We start from the raw sequence: 27270 nt of genomic DNA on the forward strand, positions 1-27270 counted from the left end.
AAAACAAAATAGTTGATTCTTTCCCAAGTTCGCTCACATCCTTAGGAGTTTGAACTCGGCAATAAAAATAGACCTATTTAGCAACAAACAACAGAATTCCTTCTGGAAACGCAAACAGGTAGTGAATTAACAACTTGCCTTTCTTTAACCGAATAAATATACCATATTCCTCGCCAGAACGCTGAGATTAGTTGGGGAGAGGTGGAAAAACAGCCAACATAATCAGAGACTTGTCCCACCCCGGACATTCCTTCTTCTCTCTGCTCCTGTCTGGCAGAAGGCACAGAAGCTTGAAAGCGAGCACCACCAGAATCAGGAACAGCTTCTTCCCCTCTGTTATTAGGCTTCTGAAAGGACCTTCCATAAGCTAGGGTTCTATCCGATTCACCTCTACCCCATTGCAGCCACTAGGTTCTCTCTCTGGAATTGATGCACTACAATAGCTGAGAACTATATTCTGCACTTATTATCTTCCCTCTTTTATATCTGTATTGTATCTTCTTCTTCTTGCGTATGGCGTGCACAGCCTAAAGTAGGATAACTTGTTCTATTTGATCTTATTTGATTGCGCACGCCGGGTTGATTGCATTCGTCGAAACAGGGCGGACCACGTGAAGGTTGCAATCTTCCACCCCGTGTTGTATCTGATTGTACCTGTGTATGGTATATCTGGACTGATTGGATAGCATGTGACACGACGCTTTTCATTGTATGTTTGGTTACACATGAGAGTAATAAACATAGAATATAGAAGAGTACAGCACAGGAACAGGCTCTTTAGCCCACAGTATGTGCCAAACATGATGCAAACTTAAACTGATCTCATCTGCCTATATCCCTCTATTCCTTGTACTTCCATGTGCCTTTCTAAAATCTCCTTAAACAAAATGATCGTATCTGCCTCCATCACCATCCCTGGTAATGCGTTCCAGGCCCCAGCCACTCTGTAAAAACCGCACATCTCCATTAAACTTTCTGTGTAGGAAAGAACTGCAGATGCTGGTTTAAATCGAAGATAGAAATAAAATGCTGGAGGAACTCAGCGGGACAGGCAGCATCTCTGGAGAGAAGGAATAGGTGACGTTTTTGGTCAAGAAATGGGTGGGACAAAAATAGAATGTAGTTGGAGACTAGGGTTGCCAACTGTCCCGTATTAGCCGGGACATCCCGTATTTTGGGCGAAATTGGTTTGTCCCATATGGGACCGCTCCTTGTCCCGTATTTGACTGCTACTACTTGGGTCGAGGGGACTGTCGGGTCGGACAGCTGCGTCAGGCCTCGCATCACCCGTCCCGACGTAGAGCAGCCATGGAGTGCAGCAGCAGCGCCTCGCCCGTGGCCCCGTCAGTCGGCAGCCCGGCCAGCTGTCCGACCTTTGGACCTTCGCTTACAGCCGACATCACTACCCCTCCTTCTCTTGGTCGATCATGAGTTGGATGGGGTGCTGGACCAAAACTTTTCAGCTGGCCCGCCAGCTGGGCTTTGTGTGCAGTCCAGCACCCGGGCCAACTCATCATTCACCCAGCCACGGCCGAGTCGGTCAACTAATTGCCGTCGGGAATTTGTCCCTTATTTTGACCTTTTGTCCCTTATTTGGGAGTGAGAAAGTTGGCAACCCTATCGGAGACAGTCACACTGGTGGGAGAACTGGGAAGGGGGAGGGGATGGAGAGAGAGGGAAAGCAAGGGATATTTGGAGTTAGAGAAGTCAATGTTCATACCGCTGTGGTGTAAGGGACAGGAACGGTGGGGCAGAAAGGAGAGAGGAGGGAGGAGGGGGGATAGGGAGAGCAGAAAGGGGGGGGAGGGGGAGAAGAGAGTGGAGGAGGAGAAAGATGGAGCGAAAGGGTGGCCAGGGAGAGGGATGGTGGGAAAGGAGGAATGAGGGGAAGGTGGGAAAGGAGGAATGAGGGGAAGGTGGGAATGGGGTGTGGAAAAGTAAACAGGAGGTAGAAAGGGGGATGGGGAGGAGAAAGGATGGAGGGGGAGGGGAGTTAGGGGGACGAAAGGGGGCAGGGGGAAAAGGGTGCAAAGTGGGAGGGGAAGGGGAAGGGGAAAGGGTTAGTCTTAGGTTAGTCTCGCCTGGTCTTCATACAGTCTGATTGCACCGACTGACTGGTACAACATGCAGACCTTGCATAATAGCTCTCGACAAATTGAACTCACTGATGTTAACATCAAAGGAGATTCTGTGGTGAACAGCTGGTGTGATGATATTCCTGAGGGAGGTTAGAGACCAGGGCTGTGCGAATGTATACAACTGCTTGCCGTGGAGACTAGTGAAGGATTACCTGTAACGATTCCAATTAGTTTCTCATCGCCTTTGATTCTGTTTGAACGTTGAGACCGTTTCAAAACTATTCTGAAGCTGTTTCAAAGCACATCTCCCGCCTGATTATCATTGGTCTGTCATGGCCATTTAAGCTGACTGTCATATTTAATCAAAATCCCAAATCAGAGCCGTGTGCGTAGAGAAATCAAAGGACTTTTAAAGTTAAGCAATCTTTACATGGGATGAATAATATCCCAAGTATTCCGGGGTTGGGGGAGGGAAAGATAGTTTGACGATACTGTTCTCCCAAGGAACAACTTGGAATACAAATTGGAGGAACAGCACTTCATATTTTGCTTGGGCCACTTACAACCCAGGGGTATGAATTTGATTTTTCTAACTTCAAGTAACCCCTGCCCTCCCTCTCTCTCCGTCCCACCCCCACCCTAGTCGTCGTACTAGTTTCACTGTCGTCCTGCTGAGGTTCCCTGTTTGTACTATCATTATCACCTTCCCCACTGCCAACAGGGCTGCACGGTGGCGCAGCGGTAGAGTTGCTGCCTTACAGCGTCAGAGACTCGGGGTCGATCCCAACTACTGGTGCTGTCTGTATGGAGTTTGTACGTTCTCCCCGTGAACACATGGGCTTTATCCAAGATCTTCGGTTTGCTCCCACAATCCAAAGACGTACAGGTTTGTCGGTTAAATGGCTCAGTATAAATGTAAATTGTCCCTAGTGTACGTAGTGTAATGTTAATGTGCGGAGATCGCTGGTCGGTGCAAACTCAGATGGCCGAAGAGCCTATTTCCGCACTGTGCCTCTAAACTAAACTAAACTAAACTAAACTAAACTAAACTAAACTAAACTAAACTAAACTAAACTAAACTAAACTAAACATTGATTCAGGTTCAGATTCAGATTCGACTTTAATTGTCATTGTCGGTGTACAGTACATAGACAATGATAGTCAGAGTGAGGCCAAACTCAAATTGGAGGAACAGCACCTCATATTTTGTTGGGCAGCTTACAGCCCAGTGGTGTGAATATTGATTTCTCTAACTTCAAGTATTTTTTTCTTTAAACCAACAATGGACCATTGTGGGCTCCACCTTTCCTTGATCAACGTTGCTGGCTTTGATCTGTCTTTTTGCATATCTTTCATTAATTTGTTCTGTACCTTTTTCATATCTCTCGGTTCCCTCTCCCCTGAACACCTCTCAGTCTGAAGAAGGGTCTCGACCCAAAAAGTTACCTATTCCTTTTTTCCAGAGATGCTGCCTGACCCGATGAGTTACTCCAGAATTTTGTGTCTATCTTGGTGATGGAATACTTTCCACTTGCCCAGATGAGGTTTAGTTGCAACAGAAGCTCAAAGCTTATATTGGGCAAGTTTTGGGCCCCATATCTGAGGAGGAATGCGGTGGAGCTTAAAATGGTCCAGAGGAGGCTTATGAGAAGCCTCGATTGTAATCGTGTATAGTCTTTCCACTGACTGGTTAGCATGCAACAAATGTTTTTCAGTGTACCTCGGTACACGTGACAATAAATTAAACTAAATTAATATTGAAAGGCCTGGATAGAGTGGATGTGGAGATTATGTTTCCACTAGTGGGAGAGTCTAGGACCAGAGGGCACAGCCTCAGAATAGAATAACATATCTTTAGAATGAAGATGAGGAGGAATTCCTTTAGCCAAAGGGTGGTGAATCTGTGGAATTTATAATCACAGATGGCTGTGGAGGACGTCAACAAGAATTAAAAAAACTGCAATTGATTAGTAAAGATGTCTATAATGCCCCTGTCCCACTTAGGAAACCTGAACGGAAACCTCTGTAGACTTTGCGCCCCACCCAAGGTTTCCGTGCGGTTCCCGGAGGTTGCAGGTAGTGGAAGCAGGTAAGGAGACTGACAAAAACCTCCGGGAACCTCCGAAAACCGCACGGAAACCTTGGGTGGGGCGCAAAGTCTCTAGAGGTTTCCGTTCAGGTTTCCTAAGTGGGACAGGGGCATTAGGTTATGGGGAGAAGGCAGGAGAATGGGGTTGAGAGGGAAAGATAGATCAGCCATGATTGAATGGCGGAGTAGACGATGCTCCGAATGGCCTAATTCTTCGCCTATGTCTTATGAGCACATCCACTACAAGGGGAAAGGAACAGGGGTATTGGGAGGAGGGAAGAGGAAGAAAAAGGGAAAGGCCTGTTTCCATGTTGTTAGACTCTATTATCATGAATGTACAGAATCTTTTACCTGGGGTAGGGGTAGGGGTAGGGTAGGGGAATCAAGAATCAGAAGTCATAGGTTTAAGGTGAGAAGGACAAGATTTAATAGGAACCTGAGAGGCAACTTTTTCCACACAAAGGGTGATGGGTGTATGGAACGAGCTGCCAGAGGATGTAGTTTAAGAGGTGCAGTAACAATATTTAAATGGCAATTGACAGGTACATGGATAGGAATGGGTCGGATGAACATGGACATAGAATATCGAACAGTACAGCACAGGAATTGGCCCTTCGGCCCTCAGTGTCCAGCCGAACATGATGCCAAGTTAAATTAATCCCAGCTGCAAGGACGTGATCCATATCCTTCTATTCCCTGCATATATATGTGCCCATCCAAAAGCGCTTTAAAAGCTACTGTTGTATCGACCTCCACCACCACCCCCGGCAGCGCATTCCAGGCACCCACCAGGCTTTGCTCCTCTCACTATAGAACGATGCCATCTAGCCATTTGACATTTCCAACCTGGGTGGAATATGGGTCAAACGTGGCAAGTGGGACTGACTAGGATGGGCAACTTGGTCGGCATGGACAGATGGGCCTGTTTCCGTGCTGTATGACTCAATGGCTGCAGCAGTTGTAGAACCATACAGTGTGGAAACAGGCCCTTCGGCCCAACTTGCCCACACCGACCAACATGCCCCATCTACACTAGTCCTATCTGTCTGCTTTTGACCCATATCCCTTCTAAATCTGTCCTTTCCATGTTCCTGTCACGTGGCACCGACGAACAATGAAAATCATTTATAGCGTGCTAACCAGTCAGCGGAAATATTATACATGATTATAATCGGGCCGCCCACAGTGTACAAGTACAGGATGATAAGAATAACATTTAGTGCAAGATAAAATCCGATCAAAGATAGTCTGATGGTCTCCAATGAGATAGATAGTAGGTCAGAACCGCTCGATAGTTGGTGATAGGATAGTGTGACATGATAACAGCTGATAGTATCTGCCTCAACTACCTCCTTCAGCAGCTTGTTACATGTGCCTAATATCCTTTGTATAAAAAAAGTTGTCCTTCAAATTCCTGTTAAATCTGAGCTGAGTTGCTCCAGCACCGTGCTGTTATGTAAAGCAGCATCTGCAGGTCCTTGTTTCTAACAATATTTGTTATTTAGCCACTTGCTCCTAAACCACCCACCTCCCATAGAGCTGAAATAAATGAGCAAACTAGGTCAATGAAATGGCAAGGTTGAATATTACTCCACGTCACCCTGTAGACAGTCAGCGGAGATTAGTGACGCTAACATAAATATTTTAAATGCAACCATCAGAGGTCATTTACTATCAGTGCAAGACAAATGACTTTCTCAATCAAAGTTGCATTCTTTTCAAAACCTTGCATTGATTGCTCATCAGCAACAAATTGTAAGGAAATGTATATATTTAAGTGGCACCATTCACATTCCTTTTAGAGCTTCCCAAAGCCCTTTGGCTTTAAAGCCGGTGAAATCCTTCTTATGTGCATTGCTGTAATGTGGGAAATGCAACAGTCAAGAACCAGAGGACATAGCAAGGTATAAGGCAAGAGAGGGAAAGATTTAATAGGAACCTGAGAGGCAACGTTTTCACCCAGAGGGTGGCGGGTATATGGGACAAACTGCCAGAGGTGGTTGTTGAGGCAGGTATTATTACAACTTTTAAAAAGCATATGGGCAGGTACATGGAGAGGAAACATTTGGAGGGATATGGGCCAAATGCAGGACAAAATTAGGGCATATGGTATTGGGGGTAGGGTACTGACATGGATAGAAAATTGGTTGGCAGACAGGAAATAAAGAGTAGGGATAAACAGGTCCCTTTCAGAATGTCAGGCTGTGACTAATGGGGTATCGCAAGGCTCGGTGCTGGGACTGCAGCTATTTACAATATATATTAATGATTTAGATGAAGGGGTTAAAAGTAACATTAGTAAATTTGCAGATGACACAAAGCTGGGTGGCAGTGTGAACTGTGAGGAGGATGCTATGAGGATGCAGGGCGACTTGGACAGGTTGGGTGAGTGGGAAGATCTGGGGGTCCTTGTTCATCAGTCACTGAAAGTTAGCATGCAGGTACAGCAGGCAGTGAAGAAAGCGAAGGCATGTTGGCTTTCTTAACAAGAAGAGGAGTATAGGAGCAAAGAGGTCCTTCTGCAGTTGTACAGGGCCTTAGTGAGACCACGCCTGGAGTATTGTGTGCAGTTTTGGTCTCCAAATTTGCTTGCTATTGAGGGAGTGCAGCGTAGGTTCACGAGGTTAATCCCGGGATGGCGGGACTGTCATATGTTGATAGTATGGTGCGGCTGGGCTTGTATACTCTGGAATTTAGAAGGATGAGAGGGAATCTTATTGAAACATATAAGATTATTAAAGGTTTGGACACGCTAGAGGCAGGAAACATGTTCCTGATGTTGGGGGAGTCCAAAACCAGGGGCCACAGTTTAAGAATAAGGGGCAAGACATTTAGAATGGAGATGAGGAACAACTTTTTCACACAGGGTGTTGTGAATCTGTGGAATTCTCAGCCTCAGAAGGCAGTGGAGGCCAATTCTCTGGAGGCTTTCAAGAGAGAGTTAGATAGATCTCTTAAAGATAGAGGAGTGAAGGGATAAGGGGAGAAGGCAGGAACGGGGTACTGAATGTGGATGATCAGCCATGATCACAGTGAATTGCTGTGCTGGCTCGAAGGGCCGAATGGCCTACTCCTGCACCTATTGTCTACTGTCTATTGGGACTAGTGTAGATGGGCAAGTTGATTGAGATGGGCAAGTTGATTGGCATGGACAAGTTGGACTGAGGGGCCTGTTTCTATGTTGTATGACTGTATAACAATCAATGTGCATAGAACAACCATAATTACCAATGTGCTAATGACCAGCGATTTAGTTTTTTACTGACATTGATTGAGAAATGAATCCCGACCCAAAACATCGTTGGCCCATTGATACTACAGATACAGCCTGACTCGCTGAGTTTTTCCGACACTTTGTGTTTTGCTTATTTTCATGAGGTGCTTTTTTTGCAATAGATGGAGCAATCCTTCCATGCTTGGAAAATGTATGTCATAAAACCCCTAAGAGGGGCACAGTTTCCAAGTTCTTGGTGCATAGGAAAGCTGTTTGTGCAAGCCTGTGTTTTAATTGCTGATGGGAGGTTAGTTATGATATCATTTATTACCAGAATAAACTTGGACTCCCCACTGTATTGGAGTTGCCTCATAAGGAACGATTACGCAGGTTGAGCCTGTACTCAATCACGTTAAGAATAACATGAGCTGCTCTTAAGATTCCAATGAGGCTTGGTGAAACCATGCTGGGAGAATGTTTCACTCCATGGGGGAGTCATTGGAGCAGAATTTGGCCATTCGGCCCAACAAGTTCATTCTGCCATTCAATCATGGCTGATCTATCTTTCCCTCTCAACCCCATTCTCCTGCCTTCTCCCCATGAACCCTTGGCCCCCTTACTAATCAGGAACCTATCATCCCAACTTTAAAAATTCCCAATGACTGAGCCTCCTCCGCTGTCTGTGGCAATGAATTCCAGAGTCATCACCCTCTGACAAAATAAATTCCTCCTCATCTCCTTTCTACGTCCTTTTATTCTGAGGCTGTGTCCTCTGGTCCTAGACTATCCCACTGGTGGAAACATCCTCTCCACATCCACTCTATCCAGGCCAAGGCTCATGGTCATAGAGTCCTCGAGCTACACAGCAGGGAAACAGACCTTTCGGCCCACCTTGTCCATGCCAACCAAGTTGGCTTACTAGGCAAGTCCCATTTGTCTTTAGAGTTAGATTTTGACTGTCATATGTACCGGGGTACAGTGGAAAGATTTGTATTACATGTTATCCAAATCAAATCAGGTAATACTGCAGATAAATACAACCAATTATTTGACCCATAGCTTTCTAATCCCTTCCTATCTATATTTGCCCAATTGGCTTTTAAGAGTCATGATTGTATCCACTTCTACATTTTCCCCAGGCAGCACATTCCAGATACGGACTAAATGTATGGTTCTTTATTATCACATAGTGAAATTCCATTTTTTGCATACAGTTCTCTAAAGTATTGCCATAACCAGCACCATCCCCGATTAGTAAAAAGTGTACAGAAATAGTCCACTGCGACAGCGTGCAAGAGTTGCCAGGTTTAAGCACCCCTTTCAACGTGTAGTCCGGTCCGGGCACTCGGTCTCCTGGAGCGGTTCCCGATCTAGGCGAGCCCCAGGCTGCTGCAGGGCCTCCAGCCGTCACCACCAGCCGGATCGTCCAGCGAACCATCATCCCTCTCCTCGCCCGGCCACCTTCAGCCTTTGTGCCCCGAGGGGACTTTGGGGCAAAAAAGTTGCCCAAAGTCCCTCTTAATTCTCTCCCCTCTCAGTATAAGAAGGAGATGAGGCCATTTTATTTCCTTGGAGCATTGTGATTCTTTGGAATTTTCCACCCCAGAGATAGATTTTTGGAATGTCAGCAAGTGAAATGAGACAGGAAAATTGGGATTGAGGCCAAGATTTGATCGACCTTAATTTTATTGAATGACATATTTGCCTCCAAGGTTATTATGGTCTACAGCAGGGAAGGTTGAGGACAAATCATTGACACCAAACCACTTAGGTGGACTAGTTTAGAGATACAAGGTCAAAACAGACCCTTCAGCCCACCGAGTCCGTGCCGACCAGCAATCACCTCTGCACCAACACTATCCTACGCACTGGGGACTATTTACAGAAGCCAATTGACCTGCAAACACATGTGTCTTTGGAATGTAGAAGGGAACCGGAGCACCAGGAGAAAACCCACGCAGTCACGGGGAGAAAGTACAAACTCTGTACAGACAGCACACGTAGTCAGGATTGCACCTGGGTCTCTGGAGCTGTAAAGCAGATTGCCCCGTGCGTTTAGGGTATGCAATTTAGCATAAATTTCCAACTCTCTGAGGTAGCAGGCAGTTAATTCATGTTGAGACACGAGAGAATGGGCCAGTCAGACTACCGATGTGTGTGATTTGATATAAAATGAAAGAATGGTACTGGAAAATGATCATGTGTAGAGCAATTGGCAACTGTGAATCTGAGACAATATACTGCAGTTGCCACACAGTGGTGCAGCCACAGCCTCATGGTGTCAAAGACCCGGGTTTGTTCGATTCTCACTATGGCTGCTGTCTGTGTGGAGTTTGCCCATTTCCCTGTGACCACGTGGGTTTCCTCCCACATCCCAAGGACATGCAGGGTTTGTAGGTTAATTGGGTCTCTGTAAATTGCCTCCAGTGTGTAGGTGAGTGGTATAACACCAGGGGAGGTGATGGAAGTGTGTGTGGAATAAAAAGTGGGATCGATGTAGGATTATTGTGTAGATGGCTGGTTGATGGTCAGCAGATGTATTTATCCCAAAGATGTATTGGCCTCTGTAAAATTGCCCCTAACATGAAGGGAGTGGATGAGAAAGTTGGATAACATGGAACTTGTGTGAACGGTTGATCGATGGTCAGCGAGGTCTCTGTGGGACCTGTTTCCATGCTAAGCTTAAATAAAATGGGACAGAAGGAGTAACTTTGAAAATCACGTGAAGCCAGAATCTTGTCCAGCTGTTGAATTTGGTGTAACTGTGTGTTGGGAGCATGTGCAATGTAATGCCTGTATGCTTGCATCCAATGGAGAAGCACAGGAGAAGTTTGCTGACTCTGCAATATCTATGTCCAAGGAATATTCCCCATTGTTCTGGCTTTCCACCGTTTACTTTGACCATGCAAGCAGGTATTGATGTAAGCCCGCTGGATAGTTGGATGTTGCAAAGATTTGTAAAGTCATTAATTCAACCATGTTTAGAATCTGTGAGCTTTCACTGTTGTCTAGGATCAAACATAAGGTCATGTCATAAGTGCTAGGAGCAGAATGAGGCCATTTGGCCCATCAATGTCTTGGCTCGTCACAAAATGCTGGAGTAACTCAGCGGGTCAGGCCAGCATCTTTTCTTCAGACTGTGAGTCAGGGTGGAGGGAAACTGGAGAAATGGAAAGGTGCAAAGAACAAATGAATGAAAGGTATGCAAAAGGACAAATCAAAGCCAGCAACGGTGATCAAGGAAAGGTGGAGTCCACAATGGTTCATTGTTGGCTGTGGAGAAGGTGATAGCGAGTGGACACAAACAGTGAAACTAAGCATACGACGACCCGCATGGGGTTGGGATGGAGAGAGAGGGGGGATGCAAGGGTTACTTGAAGTTAGAGAAATCAAACCTCATACAGCTGGGTTGTGAGCTGCCCAAGCGAAAAATAGTGTTCTTCGACACTTACCACATGGAGACTCCAAAACTCTCAGTCTTATTTGAAGATGTGTTCATTGAAGGATTGTGGTTGCAAAGTAGTAATTATTTGAAGTTGTTTTAATTGAAGGATTGTGTTGCAAAGTGGTAATGAAACTCTGGGAGACATGGAATTCTTCAGATCATGTGCTAATTATTCTATGGCATCCACGTGTGCCCAGCTCATGTACACTGATGTTGACATATCATACACATGTACAACTGTACAACTCCTTCCTCTCCTGTTGTGGGGTAAACTGACTGCCCCCCTCCCCCCCTCCCCCCCGCCCCAATCTTTGCACATCCCCAATCCTTTCCACTCGTCACTTTAATTTCATGCTTCATATATTTTGTGTTTTTTATGACTGTTGGCAGACCAATTTCCCTCCTGCGATAAATAAAGTTCTATCGTATCGTATAGTGCATATCCCATGCATATATGTACATGCAAATACTCCAGGGCAGTGGCAGACTGGCCAGGGTGTCAGCTTGCCCGATGGCAAGTGGGCCCCTGATGAAGTGGGCCCCCTATATCAAGTGGGCCCCTGATGAAGTGGGCCCCCTTTGTCTCCTGGCAACCAATATTTTTAGACCCAGTCCGCTACTGCTCCAGGGAAAATGCCACTCGGCCCTTTGTGAGTGTGCTTCGGTTCAGGATTAGGGAGGTTCGGTTTATCATCATCACGTGTATCGAGGTACAGTGACAAGCTTTGTTCTGCATGCGGTCCAATCAGATCAGATAACATTGTGCATAAATATAATCGTCAAACTCAAGTACAATGGGTGGAGCAAAGAGGAAGGATACAGAATGCAGAATATAGTTCTCAGCATTGTAGCGCAACAGTTCCAGAGACAGTCTAATGTCTGCAATGGCAAGATGAAGTGTAGATGTAGTCAATGGCTGGGAGGCTAGTCTGTGTGATGGCCTGGGCCACCTCCATATCTCTCTGCAATTTATTGCGATCTGGAGTGGAGATTATTTAGCTTTAAATCAGTTTATATGTACAACCCAAACATCTGGCCCTCTCTTCATGCCTTTATCCTGTATCTGTACACTGAGGATGGCTCGATTGTAATCGTCTTTCTGCTGACTGGTTAGCACGCAACAAAAGCTTTTCACTGCACCGCGGTACACGTGGCAATGAACTCAACTAAACTAAACTTTACCAACCATTGCCCAGCTGAAATGCAGGGAAGGAAAAAAATTACGATATACAATAGTAAAAAAATACTGTCGCAGAGAGGCCGGGGTCATCTAGGGTAAAGCTAAGATGCAATTCCTTGTCTAGCATTAAGCCAGTTGTAGCTCTCTATAATATTAGTCACCCCATTACAGGAAGGATGTGGATGCTTTGGAGAGAGTGCAGAAGAGGTTCACCAGAATGCTGCCTGGATTAGAGGGTATTAGCTATACCTCATTATCACCTTCCCCACAGCCAACAATGGACCATTGTGGGCTCCACCTTTCCTTGATCATCATTGCTTGCTTTGATTTGCCTTTTTGCATATCTTTCATTCATTTTGTTCTATATGCCTTTTTACATCTCTCGTTTCCCACTCCCCTGACTCTCAGTCTGAAGAAGGGTCTCGACCCAAAACGTCACCTATTCCTTTTCTCCACAGATGCTGCCTGACCCGCTGAGTTACTCCAGCACTCTGTGTCTTTCTTAGCCATCAGAAGAGGTTGGGCAAATGTGGATTGTTCTCCCTGGAATGCCGGAGCTTGAAGGGAGACCTTATAGAAGTATATAAAATTATGAGAAGCACAGGCAGAGTAGACATAAGCATTTTCCCCCAGGGTGGAAATGGCAAAGAGTAGAACATACAGTTTTAAGGTGAGAGAAGAAATGTGTGAAGGAGATGTGCGGGGCAAGTCTTTTACATGGAGAATGGCGGGTGCCTGGAACACTCTGTCGGGGGTGGCCGTGGAGATAGATACGATAGCAGTGTTTGAGAGGTTTTGTATAAGCACGTGGACAGGATATGGAGGGATATGGATCATGTGCAGGGAGTGGAGATTAGTTTCATGGCACCATGTTCGGCAGCAACATTGTGGGCCGAAGGGCCTGTTCCCATGCTGTACCGTTCTAGAGAGGTTTCAAAAGTTATTAGAATGTTTTTTCAAGCATGGAAACAGGCCTTTCAGTCCAACTCATCCATGCTGACCAAGTGAGCTAGTCCCACTTGCCCACATTTGGCACATAATCCCTCTGAGCCTTTCCGATCCATGCACTTGTCCAAATGCACTTTTAAACATTATAATGTTTGATGTTGAACGTGGTGAGCAAAGATCAATTATTGCTCGAGCAAAATTAATGAAGATGTAGTAGATATTCGAAGTGTCCATGAGAGTGAGATGAGACAAAATATCTCTTAGATCAGTATTATATCTCCAGGTTGACACTGTGGCACAGTGGGTAGAGCTGCTGCCTCATAGCACCAGGGACCCAGGTTGAATCCTGACCTCAGGTGCTGTTAGTGTACAGTTGTATTAGACTTTAGATACACAGCATGGCCCTTCAGCTCACCGAGTCAGGGCTGACCAGCAATCACCTTGCACACTAACACCATACTAGGGACAATTTACAATGTTTTTACCAAAGCCAATTAGCCGACAATTCTGTACGTCTTTGCAGTGTAGGATGAAACCAGAGCACCCAGAGAAAACCCACGTGGTCACAGGGAGAACGTATAGACAGCACCTCTAGTCAGGATCGAAGACGGGTCTCTGGCTCTGCAAGGCAGCAATCTACTGATGCGCCACTGTGCCACCCCATTATTGCACCAGTTTATAGTGCTAAATGGATACTCTCTGCAGACGGAGAGTTTAACACATATTAGTGCAGGTAGAATTTAAAACACAGATCATAGAGCAGTACAGGACAGGAACAAGCCCACATAGTCTGTGCCAAATGTGATGTCACATTAAACTAATCTCCTCTACCTGCATTTGACCCATACACCTCCATTCCCTGTATACCAATGCGCCTGTCTGAAAGCCTCTTAAACGCCACTTTCATATCTGCCTCCACCACCGCCCTGGGTAGCGTGTTCCAGGCACCCACTCCCTCATATATTAAAAAATAGCTTCACACATCTCCTTTAAACTTTTCCCCTCACACCATAAAGCTATGCCCTCTAGCCTTTGACATTTCCAGCCCGGGAAAAAGATTCTGTCTGTCCACTGCACCCGTCCGGTTATATTTCCCATGACTTGCCGGTAGTATATTTTGTGTCAGAAAAAGGAACAGCAGATGCTGTTTTATACCAAAGATAGACTCAAAGTGCTGGAATAACTCAGCGGGTCAGGCAACATCTCTGGAGAACATGGATAGTGACGTTTTGGGTCAGGACCCTTCTTCAGACTCACTTTGAGTCTTTTCATCCTTTGATAAAAACATTCTCACAACGTTTTAAATCTCTCTCCTAGAACATGGAACGGTACAGACTTTGTCAGACTTCAGTATATTTTGAGTGCAGTCCTTTCCATTGTAAATCTGGGCAGCACGGTGGCACAGCGGTAGAGTTGCTGCCTTACAGCACCAGAGACCCAGATTTGATCCCGACTACGGGTGCAGTCTGTACAGAGATTGCACATTCTCCCTGTGACCGCATGGGTTTTGCTCACATTCCAAAGTCATGCAGGTTAATTTGGCATCTGTAAATTGTCTGCAGAGTGTAGGAGGGTGTTAGTGTACGGGGATCGCTGGTTGGCGCAGACAGAGGCCGAAGGGCCTTGTTCCGCACTGTATCTCTAAACTCAACTCAACTAAACTAAAAAGACTATAAACAATATCATAGCTCTGGCCACTGTCTTTAACACACAGAATATTGGTAAAATTGTAAATTGTCCCTTGTGTGTAGGATAGTGCTTGAGTACGGGGAGATCGCTGGTCAGTGCGGCGAAGGGCCTGTTTCCGCGCTGTATCTCTAAAACTAAACAATGTCCAACATGTTTCAAATTGATAGTCCCCGACACTTTAAGCTGTTACAAACCACACATTTCAGAAGGAAATAAAATGCTGGGTATGAATGCTAAACTGTTGATAAATGGTGTAAGACATTGCAGTCACGCACTAGAGTGGGGAAGGGTTCCCTGGAGTCAGGTCTCAGTTTCAGCTAATGCTTCAGTGGAGCTGAGACCATTCACACCATTCGTTTTGTGCTACAGGACGGAGAGACCTTTTATTTTTCCTTTCTCTCCTCTCTTGTAAATGATTCGACATGAAGATTTCTCCTGTGAAACCTGAGCCCATTGATTAGGTCTTGATCCATCTCAGGCAAACACGGATTTGAGGAGATTACGAATTGTCCCGCTGTTGTCTTGCCCAGCAATGTACCGCATGTCACTTCCAGCAGAACTGTCTGGTGGTAAGACAATACTCCCCCAGGGTTGGCCCTTGTCTTTTCTTTTTCTGTGCTATCACGAATCAGAAATCTAATAGTGTGATATCGCTAAAGATCAATGGGTGTAGGATTCAATCCCTTTCACTTTATTCAGCATTTTGCCTTTGCCGTCAGAGTACGTTGTCCACATAGTTTAGTTTAGTTTAGAGATACAGCGCAGAAACAGGCCCTTCGGCCCACCGAGTCCGTGCCGACCAGCGATCCCTGCACACATACACTATCCTACACACACTAGGGGCAATTTACATTTATACCAAGCCAATGAACCCACAAACCTGTACGCCTTTGGAGTGTGGGAGGAAACTGAGGATCTCGGAGAAAACCCACGCACGTCACGGGGAGAACATGCAAACTCCGTAGTCAGGCTCGAACCGGGGTCACTGGCGCTGTAAAGCAGTAGCTGTACTGCTGCGCCTGACCCACAGGGTTCTTCTCTCATTATCCAATACCCTCTTATTCTCCTCTCTCACCCGTTTCACTCCAGCCTCTGTCCACCCATCAGCCAATTAACCCCCCCCCCGCCCCTGTATCCACCTATTAATGCCCGACATTGTCCCGTCCCCACCTCTTTTGCAGCGTTCCCCCCCGTTACCACAATCAGTTAGAAGAACCACAATCAGTTGGAAAATGTCACCTGTCCATGCCCTTCAGAGATGCTTCCTGACCCACTGAGTTACTCCAGTACTTTTTATGTCTTTATTTTTATCATTCTAGTAAGCCTCGTCAGCACCCTCTCCAAAGCTTCCACATCCTTTGTGTAACGAGGCGACCAGAACTGCACACAATACTCCAAATGTGGCCCAACCAAAGTCCTATAAAGCTGCATCATGACTTCCCGACTCTTACTGCTCAATGCCTCAGCTCATGAAGGCAAGCATACCGTATGCCTTCTTCACCACTCTATCCACTTGTGTTGCCATTTTCAGGACTTGGATCCCAAGATCTCTCTGCACATCAATGCTGTTAAGGGAAAAACACAAGAGTTGGAGTAACTCAGCAGGTCAGGCAGCATCTGTGGAGAACATGAGAGGGAGAAGGTACACAAAAAGGCTGGAGAAACTCAGCGGGTGCAGCAGCATCTATGGAGCGAAGGAAATAGGCAAAGTTTCGGGCCGAAACCCTTCTTCAGAGAGGGAGAAGTCTGCTTTGATGACTGATGGTCACAACTCGGTAGCTGGTTTATTTGTGTGGTTGGGGTAACCTCCTCCTGATTCTGTGCCTTCCTGCAGATTATGTGGACGGAAGTACTCATCACATGGCCCTGCTCATCTCTGTCACGGTCTGCTGTATCATCCTGGTCCTTCTCATCACCTTCTGCTACTTCAGGTGAGTCCCCGGCTGGTGACAGCCACTGGCTGTCCATACAACATGGTTCAATGTGGTTTTGTTCTGCTCAGTTTAGTTTAGTTTATTGTCACGTGTACCGAGGTACAGTGAAAAGCCCTTGCCGCATGCTTCCCTGTCAGCAGAAAGACACATGATTACAATCGGTCCATTTACAGTGTAGAGATACATGATAAGGGAATAGCTTTTAGTGCAAGGTAAAGCCAGCAAAGTACCAATCAAAGTTAGTCTGAGGGTTATCAAAGAGGTAGATAGTAGTTCAGCACTGCTTTCTGGTTGTGGTAGGATGATTCAATTGCCTGATAACAGCTGGGAGGAAACTGTCCCTGAATCTGGAGGTGTGCGTTGTCACACTTCTGTACCTTTTGCCTGATGGGAGAAGGGAAGAGAAGGAGTGGCCAGGGTGCGACTTGTCCTTGATTATGCTGCTGGCCTTGCCAAGCTAGGTACGGTGAAAATAGTTCTTTGCTGACAGCTCAGCAGGACTATCAACATACATAAGCACAATCCCCTAGTTAGTACAGAACAGCCCTCAGGTGTTGGTGCCATTTTACAGTCCCAGCTGCAGTTGACCACAGAGGCCCGTGGCAGCCATCGCCTCCATTTCGTTCATCCTGTGAACCGTCGTCCCTCTTATTGCCCGACCTCGTCCCCCAGGAGATGCCTCCCGCAGCTGACCTTGAAGACACAGAATGTAAGACCCTCGGTTCACCTTACCGGCCCTTTGTCCAGCGTCTGCCACCTTCGATGTCTTCCTCCATCCTCCTCTCCGACTCCTGGTCTTCAGGGGCTGGGCACAGTGGGTTTCCCTGTCCTCTCCGCTCTCCTCTCCTCTCTCCAGGCGGGTCTCTCGTTGATTGGGGCTGCCGCTCGCCAGGACCTTCACCATTCCCGCCGACCTCCCCCTTTCCAATACGGAACGGTCTGCCCTCAGCAGAAGCCTCACTTTTGTTCCCCTCCACCCCCACCTCAACGAGTTCTGGGGATCAGTCTGAAGAAGGGTCTCGACCCGAAATGTCACCTATTCCTTCTCTCCCAGAGATGCTGCCTGTCCCGCTGAGTTACTCCAGCTTTTTGTGTGTCAATCGCCAGGACCTTCTCGTGAAACATAGAAGAGTACACACAGCAACAGGCCCTTCGGCCCACAATATCTGTGCTGAACATGATGCCACGTTCCACTAAACATTATTGCCTTTACCCTGTATCTGTACACTGTGGACAACTTGATTGTAATCATGTATAGTCTTTCCGCTGACTGAATAGCACGCAACAAAAAAATACACACGTGACAATAATAAGCTAAACTAAACTGGCGGCACACTATGGGTGATGTCTGAACGGAGTTTGTACGTTCTCCCTGTGACCGCGTGGGTTTTCCCCGGGTGCTCAGGTTTCCTCCCACACTCCAAGTCCGAGTGGTATTGCTAAAAAAAATGTGCTGATGGACATGGACTCTTTGTTTTAATGCTGCTCTCTTCTGTGTGCAGGTATAAGAGGCAGGAGGAAAGGCCACGATACAACATGGGCATTGAGCAAGATGAGACTTTCATTCCTGCAGGTGAATCCCTCAAGGACCTCATTGAACAGTCACAGAGCTCGGGCAGTGGTTCCGGGCTCCCTCTGCTGGTAAGCGACTTGTACTGTGAGCATCCCATTGAAACCAAATAATCCTGTGGGCACCTCATTGTGATCTTGCTCTTTTCTTGTCTGCACTTTCTCTGTAACTAGAGTCACAATCATACAGTGTGGAATCAGGCCCTTCGGCCCAACTTTCCCACACCGACCAACATGTCCCATCTATACTAGTCCCACCTGCCTGTATTTGGCCCATATCCATCAAAAGCTGTCCTATCTATGAACCTGTCTAAATGTTTCTTAAACATTGCGATAGTCCCTGCCTCAACTACCTCCGGTAGCTCGTTCCAGTCACTAACCATCCTTTGTGTGAAAAAATTTACCCCTCAGGTTCCTATTAAATCTTTCCCCCCTCACCTTAAAACTATGTCCTCTGGTTCTCAATTCCCATACTCTGGGCAAGAGACTCTGTGCGTCCACCCGATCTATTCCTCTCATGATTTTGTACACCTCTGTAAGATCACCACAACATTCCTTCTGCAGATGCTGCCAGCCCAGTTGAGTTCTTCCAGTTTTTCTCCCCCAGATTCCATTATCTGCAGTTCTTTGCGACTGTTAGTGGTTAATAAATGAATAAAGGGGTATGGGGTTAGTGCGGGAAGGTGGAGCAGAGGTGAAAGATATGCCATGCTCCTACTGAATGGCAGAGCAGGCCAGAGGGGCCGAATGGCCTGCTTCTGTATCATATGTTCTTGGGAGCAGCAGCGTTGGAAGTAGGAGCAGAAGGGGACCTCTTGCCTGCCTGCCTGCTCACCAGTGAGGATGATTGTAGCTCATCTGATCTCATCCCCATCCTCAGTCCCACTGCCGTGGGTCCCAGCTGGCAACTCTGCTGATGAAACCAGTCGACATCAGAGTTCCATCTTTTGCTAACGTTTAGCAATGTCTCCTGTTCTTGTTTGTATTAAACATGCATATGTGTGTACACACAAATGCACACGCACACACACACTCACATGCACAAACATGCATAATAGCGATCAGAGGCAGTGCATGTAGAATTTTACATGCATGCACACAAATAGAAACACATGCACCTCCATACATGCAGACACACACACAGTGATCTACACAGATGCACACATGCGCAGGCAAATACACAAATGCATGCACATAAATGAACACATATGGTCTCAACGCACACTGACACATGTACATGCACATATAAACACATGCTTCCCCATCACACAGCCACAGACATCACACACACACACACACACACACACACACACACACGCAAATGCACACACACACACACACAGTCACACACACACACATACACACACATACACATACACACACAGATACACAGATACACAAATACACACACACATGCACATACACACACATTCACTACACACACACTCACCCACACACACATACACATACACACACACACACACACACAGGCGTGTGCATAAACATGCATGAATAGTATTTTTGGGTTGTGCTAAAGTTGCCGTTGACTTTCCCTCTCACCAGGTACAAAGAACAATTGCTAAGCAGATCCAGATGGTGAAGCAGATTGGGAAGGGCCGTTATGGTGAAGTGTGGATGGGAAGGTGGCGCGGAGAGAAGGTGGCTGTGAAAGTTTTCTTCACCATGGAGGAGGCCAGCTGGTTCAGGGAGACGGAGATCTATCAGACCGTGCTCATGAGGCACGACAACATCCTGGGTGAGTTTCAATTTTTAGTTCAGAGGTACAGCGCGTAAACAGGCCTTTCGGCCCACTGAGTCCGTGCTGACCAGCGAGCCCAGTACACCAGCACCACCCTACACACTCGGGACAATTTACAGTTTTTACCAAAGCCAATTAACCTACAAACCTGTACGTCTTTGGAATGTGGGAGGAATCCGGAGCACCCGGAGAAAACTCACGGTTAGATATCGTACAAATACTGTACTGAAAGCACCTGTAGTCAGGATCGAACCCCGGTTTAGTTTAGATTAATTTAGTCAATGTCTGTGCCAAACCCCACAATGCCACATAAACTGATCACCTCTACCTGCAAGTCATCCATATCCCTCCATTTTCTGTATATCCATGTGCCTACCTAAAAGCCTCTGAAACTCCACTATCATATCTGCCTCCACCACCACCCCTGGCAGTCTGTTCCAGGCAAATGAAACGCTAAATTCAACCATGAAAAACCATGAAGTGTGTTCAACTCAACCAAAAAATCCCTATCCATGGTCTCCAGAAATATTGTCTGACCTGCTGAATTACTCCAGCAGTTTGTGGCCTGTTCCTGTGTTCTGCTATTTAGTTTAGTTTAGAGCAAGTTTAGTTTAGTTTAGAGATACAGCGTGGAAACAGGCCCTTCGGCCCACCGAGTCCATGCCGACCAACAATCACAACCTACACTAGTTCTGCCTGCACACTTAAGGACAATTTACTGAAGCCAATAGACCTACTAACCTGCACGTCTTTTGGATGTGAGAGGAAACCGGAGCACACGTGGAACCCCATGCCGTCACAGGGATAGCGTGCAAACGCTGCAAACTCCACACAGACAGCACCTGTAGTCAGGATCGAACCCGGGTCTCCAGCGCTGTGAGGCAGCAGCTCTACCGCTGCCCCTACTGCTATGCCCTTATCATCTCGAGTTCACCAAGGGTGCCTGTGACTGGTGAGCTATTTGAGTACAGTGACTGGCATTAACCCAACAATGGAGATCATTGTCCAGGTACATCTTGTTCATACACTCTACTCTCAGTCATCGGAGAAGTCAAGCATTATTACACTGTGAACGTTCCAGAGAATGGCAAGAGGTCCTTGTGTCTTCTTTTGATCTGCACTCATCAATAACCTGCTCACTGACGCCAAGGTTGGGTGATGCCGTGAGCATTTTCCTCCAGACCCCACCGCAATGCCTCACAGCGCCAGAGTCCCGGGTTCGATCCTGACCTCGGGCGCTGACTCATTGTGTGGAGTTTGCACGTTCTCCCTGTGACCGCCTGGGCTCCCTCTGTGTGCTCCGGTTTCCTCCCACATCACAAATTTGTGTAGGTTTGCAGGTTAATTGGTCTCTGTGAATTGTCCCTAGTTAATAGGTTAGAAATAGTGTATGGGGATCGTCGAACTCGGGGCGCTGAAGAGTCGGATACCACGCTGTATCTTTAAAGTAATCTCTACTGTTACAGGGAGTATGTGCAAATGTGTAGGGAGTGGATAAGAAAAAGGGTATAACAGAGAACTAATGTGATTAGTAAGGGTGTCAGGGGTTATGGGGCAAAGGCAGGAGAATGGGGTTGAGAGAGAAAGATAGATCAGCCATGATTGAATGATGGAATAGACTCGGTGGCCAAATGGTCTAAATCTGCTCCTAGAACTTATGAACTTACAAATGGGAGATTGATAGTCGGTGAGGATCAGTGGGACGAAGGGCCTGTTTCCTGTTTAGTGTGTAAGATGCAAAAGTAGAATATTTTACATCGCAGTTTGTGGTTTATATCAATAGCTCTTTATTGTCACATTTGCACAGCACACAGTGAAAATCTTTTACACAAATGCCCAGTCGCCATATTTCACCATTAGCATAAATAGTAATTTTGTATATAAGAGTAAAGGCATTGTAGATGGGGAAGATGCTTATCAAAAATTGCAGTAGGCCCTTGATCAGCTGGGCACGTGGGCTGTGGTATGGCTGATGGAGTTTAATGTGCAAGGTGTTGTATTCTGGGAAGTCAAACCAGGGCAGGACCTTGACAGTGAATGCAGGGCCCTGGGGATTGTTGTAGAGCAGAGGGATCAAGGAGTGCACGTACATAGTCCCCTGCAAGTGGCATCACAAGTAGATACAACTCTGAGCAAAAGACTGTGCATTTACTCGATCTATACCGCTCACGATTTTGTACACCACTATAAGATCACCCCTCATCCTCCTGCACTCCAAGGACTAAAGTCCCACCCAGCCTGCTTAACCTTTCCCTATAGCTCTGGCCCTCGAGTAAATCTTCTCAGCACCCTTTCCAGCTTGACAACGTCTTTCCACTAACACGGTGACCAAAACCATGGCTTCCTTCAAAGTCATGAGGAAGTACATTATAATTTTAAATTATTTTAAATGCATTCACTCACACGTTGTTAGTTTTGCAGGTTAGGCTGGCATTTACTGCTCACCTCTAAACGTCCAGGTGGATCTGTACCACTCAGGAACAGGCTCTTTGGGAAACCAGATTGCCCATAGGAAACCCACGCAGTCATAGGGAGAACGTACAAACGCCACACAGACAGCACCTGAGATCAGGATTGAACCTGGGTCTATTTGTTCTCCATGTGGCCGCGTGGTTTCCTCCCGCATTCTCAGGTTTCCTCCCACATTCTAAAGATGTACGAGCTTGAACCAGCCTCTGTAAATTGTCCCCCAGTGTGTAGGGAGTGGATGAAAAAGTGGGATAACATAGAACTGGTGTGAATGGGTGATCGATGGTCGGCGTGGACTCAGTGGGTGGAACGGCCTGTTTCCAGGATGTAACTCTAGACGAGACTGAATAGCCGTGTGGTTTTACAGTCACCACTATCAAGACTTGCCTCTTCCACAGCGATGCTGCTCACCACCCCCATTCCACTACTTTCTCCTCTGTGTCCTGGGGATGTTATGGATTAAAGGTGCCTGGAAGGTGGCATCACAGAAAGAGAGGGTGATCAAAAGGCTTTCAGCATATTGGCCGATGACATTTCAGTCAGAGTATTGAGTATAGAAGCTGGGAGATCATGTTGCAGGTTGGTGAGGCCGCATTTAGAGTATTATGTTCAGTTCTGGTCACCATGTTATAGGAAATATGTCAAATTGGAAAGGGCACAGAGAAGATTTACGAGGATGTTGTCAGGACTGAAGGGTCTGAACTATAGGGTGAGGTTGAGCATGCTAGAACTATTCATTGGAGCGCAGGAGGATGAGGGAATGATCTTATGGAGGTGTATAAAATCATGAGAGGAATTGGTCAGGTAGATGCACAGAGTCTCTTGCCCAGAGTAGGGGAATCGAAAACCAGCGGATATTGGTTTAAGGTGAAGGGGAAAATATTTAATAGGAATCTAAGGGGTAACTTTTTCACACCAAGGGTGGTGGGTGTATGGAACGAGCTGCCAGAGGAGGTAGTTGAGGCTGGGAATATCCCAATATTTAAGAAACAATTAGACAGGTACATGGATAGAACAGGTTTAGAGGGATATGGGCAGGTGGGACTGATGTAGATGGCACATGTTGGTCGGTGTGGGCAAGTTGGGCCGAAGGGCATTTTTCCACAATGAAATGGGACGGATTGAAAAGCTGAGAGAGCTGTGTCTTTCACTCGATCAAGAGCTTGATGAGCTGCAGACGATTGCTCCCCAGGGTCAAATTGACTTTCAGAACGTTTGAAATCCAATCCCTGCTGTCAGCCCCCCTTCCACTGGAGGGTATCGGCTTTATTTTAGGTACCTCTCTTTCAGGTGACCTTGTAATGTCGATCGCCGAGCTCACTCCCAGCGGGCCCTGGTACAGTGCTCAGCTAAACCGGCACAAAAGAGGAAATAGTCTGACATTCACAAATAGGGTGGCTGTTTCTGTACGTACGTAAGAACAAAGAGACTCAGGGCTGAAGATGCTTGCAAGTGGTAGACATTTAGAGTCATAGCGTCATATAGCACAGGAACAGGCCGTTCGGCCCAACTCGTTCGACTAATCCGTTCATCTACAGCTATTGGGATTATAAAACATAGGAGCAGAATTAGCCCATTTTGCCCACTGAGTTTCCTCCGCCATTCAGCCATTCAGTCATGGCTGATCTATCTTTCCCTCTCAACTCCACTCTCCTGACTTCTCCCCATAACCTTTGACACATTTACTAAGGAAGATTCTGTCAATGTCCGCCTTAAGAATAACCAATGACTTGGCCTGCACACCTGTCTGTGGTAATGAATTCCACAGATTCATTATGCTCTGGCTAATGAACTTCCTGTTCAACTCCATTTTGAAGTTACATCCTTTTATTCTGAGGCTGTGCCCTCTGGTTCTAAACTCTCCCACTGGTGGAAACATCCTTAACCACATCCACGTCACGTGGCCCAGCAGTAGAGTTGCTGCTTTACAGTGCCAGAGACCTGGGTTCAATCCTGACCTAGGGCACTGTCTGTACGGAGTTTGCATGTTCTCCCTGCGACTGGGTACTCTGGTTTCCTCTAGCACTCCAAGGACGTGCAGGTTTTGGAATACAGCACAAAGGTTTTGGTGTACAAACCGACAGGTTTGTAGGTTAATTGGCTTCTGTAAAATTGTAAATTGTCGCCAGTGTGTAGGATAGTGTTGGTCAGTGCTGACTCGCTGGGTTGAAGGGCCTGTTTCCACGTTGTATCTCTAAAGTAAAGTAAGGCAAAGCCAGCAGGGATTTTGAGAAACAAAATGGTAAGGATGAGTGACAGGTGATGTGTGGGTGAGTCATGGAAAGAAAGACTTGCACTTCTGCAGTACCGTTCAGATCATTCCAATGCACTTCCAGTGAATGAACGACTTTTAAAGTGTGTATCTCGTGGTCGATGTCAGAATTCTGTGTACGCCAAATTCCCACAGATAGCAATGCGATAGTCTATGTACAGAAATATTGATCGAGGGTCCCTGGGAATATCCATTTATAATTAGATACTGGGCCACGTGAGGTACTCATGTTAAAGACTCTTAATGAGAGATACTGTTTTGTTAAATATGATGCAGAAAGTTTCACAGAGATTGGAGAAGGTAATTCGCTCTTTAAAATTATCGTCACAAGTCCAGTGAAACAGATCACGGTGTTGAATTGATTGAGAGATACAGCGTAGAAACAGGTCCTTCAGCCCAATGGGTCGTACCTTTAGAAAGGAGAAGAGGAGGAGTTTCTTTAGTCAGAGATTCTGTGTCAGAGATTAGTCAGAGATTCTTTAGTAAATCTGTGGAATCCATCACCACAGATGGTTGTGGAGGCCAAGTCATTGGCTCTTTTTAAAGTGGAGATTGACAGGTTCTTGATTGGTAAGGGTGTCCAAGATTATGGGGAGAATGCAGGACGATGGGTAAGGCAGATGAGCTTAGGGCATGGATAGGTACGAGCGACTGGGACGTTGTAGCCATGACTGAATCCTGGTTAAGGGAGGGGCAGGACTGGCAGCTCAATGTTCTGGGGTACAGGAGCTTCAGAAGAGACGGGGGTGAGGGGAAAAAGAGGAGAGGGAGTTGCATTGTTGGTTAAGGAGGATGTCAGAGGTAACATTACAGACGGTTCATCTAGTGAGGCTACAAGGGCGGAGCTGAGGAACAAAAAAGGAATGGTCACCTTGTTGGGGGTGTCAATGCGAATTAGAAGAACAAATGTGCCGGGAGATTGCAGACAGCTGTAGGGCAAATAAGGTTGTTGTAGTAGGGGATTTTAACTTTCCCAATATATACTGGGAAAATCATACTGTGAAGGGTTTAAACGGGGTGCAATTCCTCAAAAGTGTTCAGGAGAGTTTTCTAAATCAGTATGCAGAGGCCCCCACACATGAGAGGGCAACGCTGGATCTAGTATTGGGAAATTGGGAAGTGTTTGTGGAGTAGCCTTTAAGGACCAGTGACCACAATTCAATTAGGTTTAAGATAGTTATGGATAGGGACGGAGAGGGTCCACGTGTTAAAATGCTCAACTTTGAGAGATCTCGCTCAAGTTGACTGGAGCAGGTTGTTTGAGGGGAAAGGAACATCGGCCAAGTGGGATGTTTTTTAAAAGTGCAAAGCAGGCAAACGTAAGGATGCTTGGCTGATGAGGAAAATTGAAGAGTTGGCCAAAAACAAGAAGGATGCATGGGACAGGTATAGGCAGCTTGGATCAAGTGCATCCCAGGAGGAGTTTCGGGAACTAAGAAGTAAACTGAAAAAGGAGATCAGAAGGGGCCACTAGATAGCTCTGGCGGGTAGCATTAAGGATAATCCCAAAATATTTTATTAATACATAAGAGGGGAAAGGGTAACTAGAGAGAGCGTGGGAACTCAGGAATTAAAGCAGTCACCTCTGTGTGGAGCCACAGGAGATGGGCAAGGTCCTCAATGAGTATTTCTTCTCTGTATTTACCGAGGAGAAAGACAGTAGGACGGAGGAAATTGGGGCAGTCAATGGAAGTGACTTGAGAGCAGTCAGTGTTACCGTCGAAGAAGTACTGAAGATTCTGTCGTGTATGATGGTAGACAAATCTCCAGGGCCTGATCAGATATATCCGAGGACATTGCGGGAGCTCTGGTTGAAAAATTCAATATGGGCTGCAGGGAAAATGCTGGGAACTATAGGCCGGTGAGCTTAACATCTGTAGTTGGAAAGTTACTCGAGAGTATTCTGAGGGATAGGTTACACAGGCATTTGGATGGGCAAGGGCTGATTAGGGACAGTCAGCATGGTTTTGTGCGTGGGAGGTCATGTCTCACAAATCTGATTGATATTTTTGAAGACTTGACCAAACATTTCGATGAGGGCAGAGCTGTAGATGTTGTGTACATGGATTTCAGTAAGAGGTTCGACAAGGTTCCGCATGGTAAGCTGCTCTGGAAGGTTAGCTCGCATGGGATCCAAGGAGAGATAGCTGAATGCATAGCAAATAGTCACCATGGAAGGAAGAAAACGGTAATGGTGGGCGGTTGCTTCTTGAGCTGCAGTTCTGTGACTAGTGATGTGACTCAGGGTTCGTTGCTGGGCCTGTTACTGTTTGTCATCTACATCAATGATTTGGATGAGAGCATATAGGGCAAGATTAGCAAGTTTGCTGATGATACAAAAGTTAGTGGTTTTGCTGATAGTGAAGATGGTTGTGAACGATTGCAGCAGGATCTGGATCGATTGGCCGGGTGGGCGGAGGAATGGTTGATGGAATTTAATACAGAGAAGTGTGAGGTGTTGCATTTTGGGATGTCGAACAAGGGCAGGACCTACACAGTAAATGGCAGGCCTCTGGGTAGTGTTGTAGAGCAAAGGGATCTAGGAGTACGTGTATGGTTCCTTGAAGGTCGAGTCGCAGGTAGATAAGTTGGTCAAAAAGGCTTTTGGCACTTTGGCCTTCATC

The 27270-nt window shown here is 46.4% G+C and overlaps 1 protein-coding gene across 3 annotated transcripts in view; it reads left to right on the forward strand.

Moving 5' to 3' along the window:
- bmpr1b (bone morphogenetic protein receptor type 1B) overlaps positions 1 to 27270 on the forward strand; it is a 424691-nt gene that overhangs the window by 385671 nt on the left and 11750 nt on the right. For all 3 annotated transcript variants that reach the window (XM_033022575.1, XM_033022558.1, XM_033022566.1), the window contains 3 exons: positions 16478 to 16574; positions 18080 to 18218; positions 19710 to 19902. In XM_033022575.1, the coding sequence (XP_032878466.1) occupies positions 16478 to 16574; positions 18080 to 18218; positions 19710 to 19902 (429 nt within the window). The remainder of the gene's footprint in view (positions 1 to 16477; positions 16575 to 18079; positions 18219 to 19709; positions 19903 to 27270) is intronic.

The sequence above is a fragment of the Amblyraja radiata genome, chromosome 1 (genome assembly GCF_010909765.2).
Source record: "Amblyraja radiata isolate CabotCenter1 chromosome 1, sAmbRad1.1.pri, whole genome shotgun sequence".
NCBI lineage: Eukaryota > Metazoa > Chordata > Chondrichthyes > Rajiformes > Rajidae > Amblyraja > Amblyraja radiata.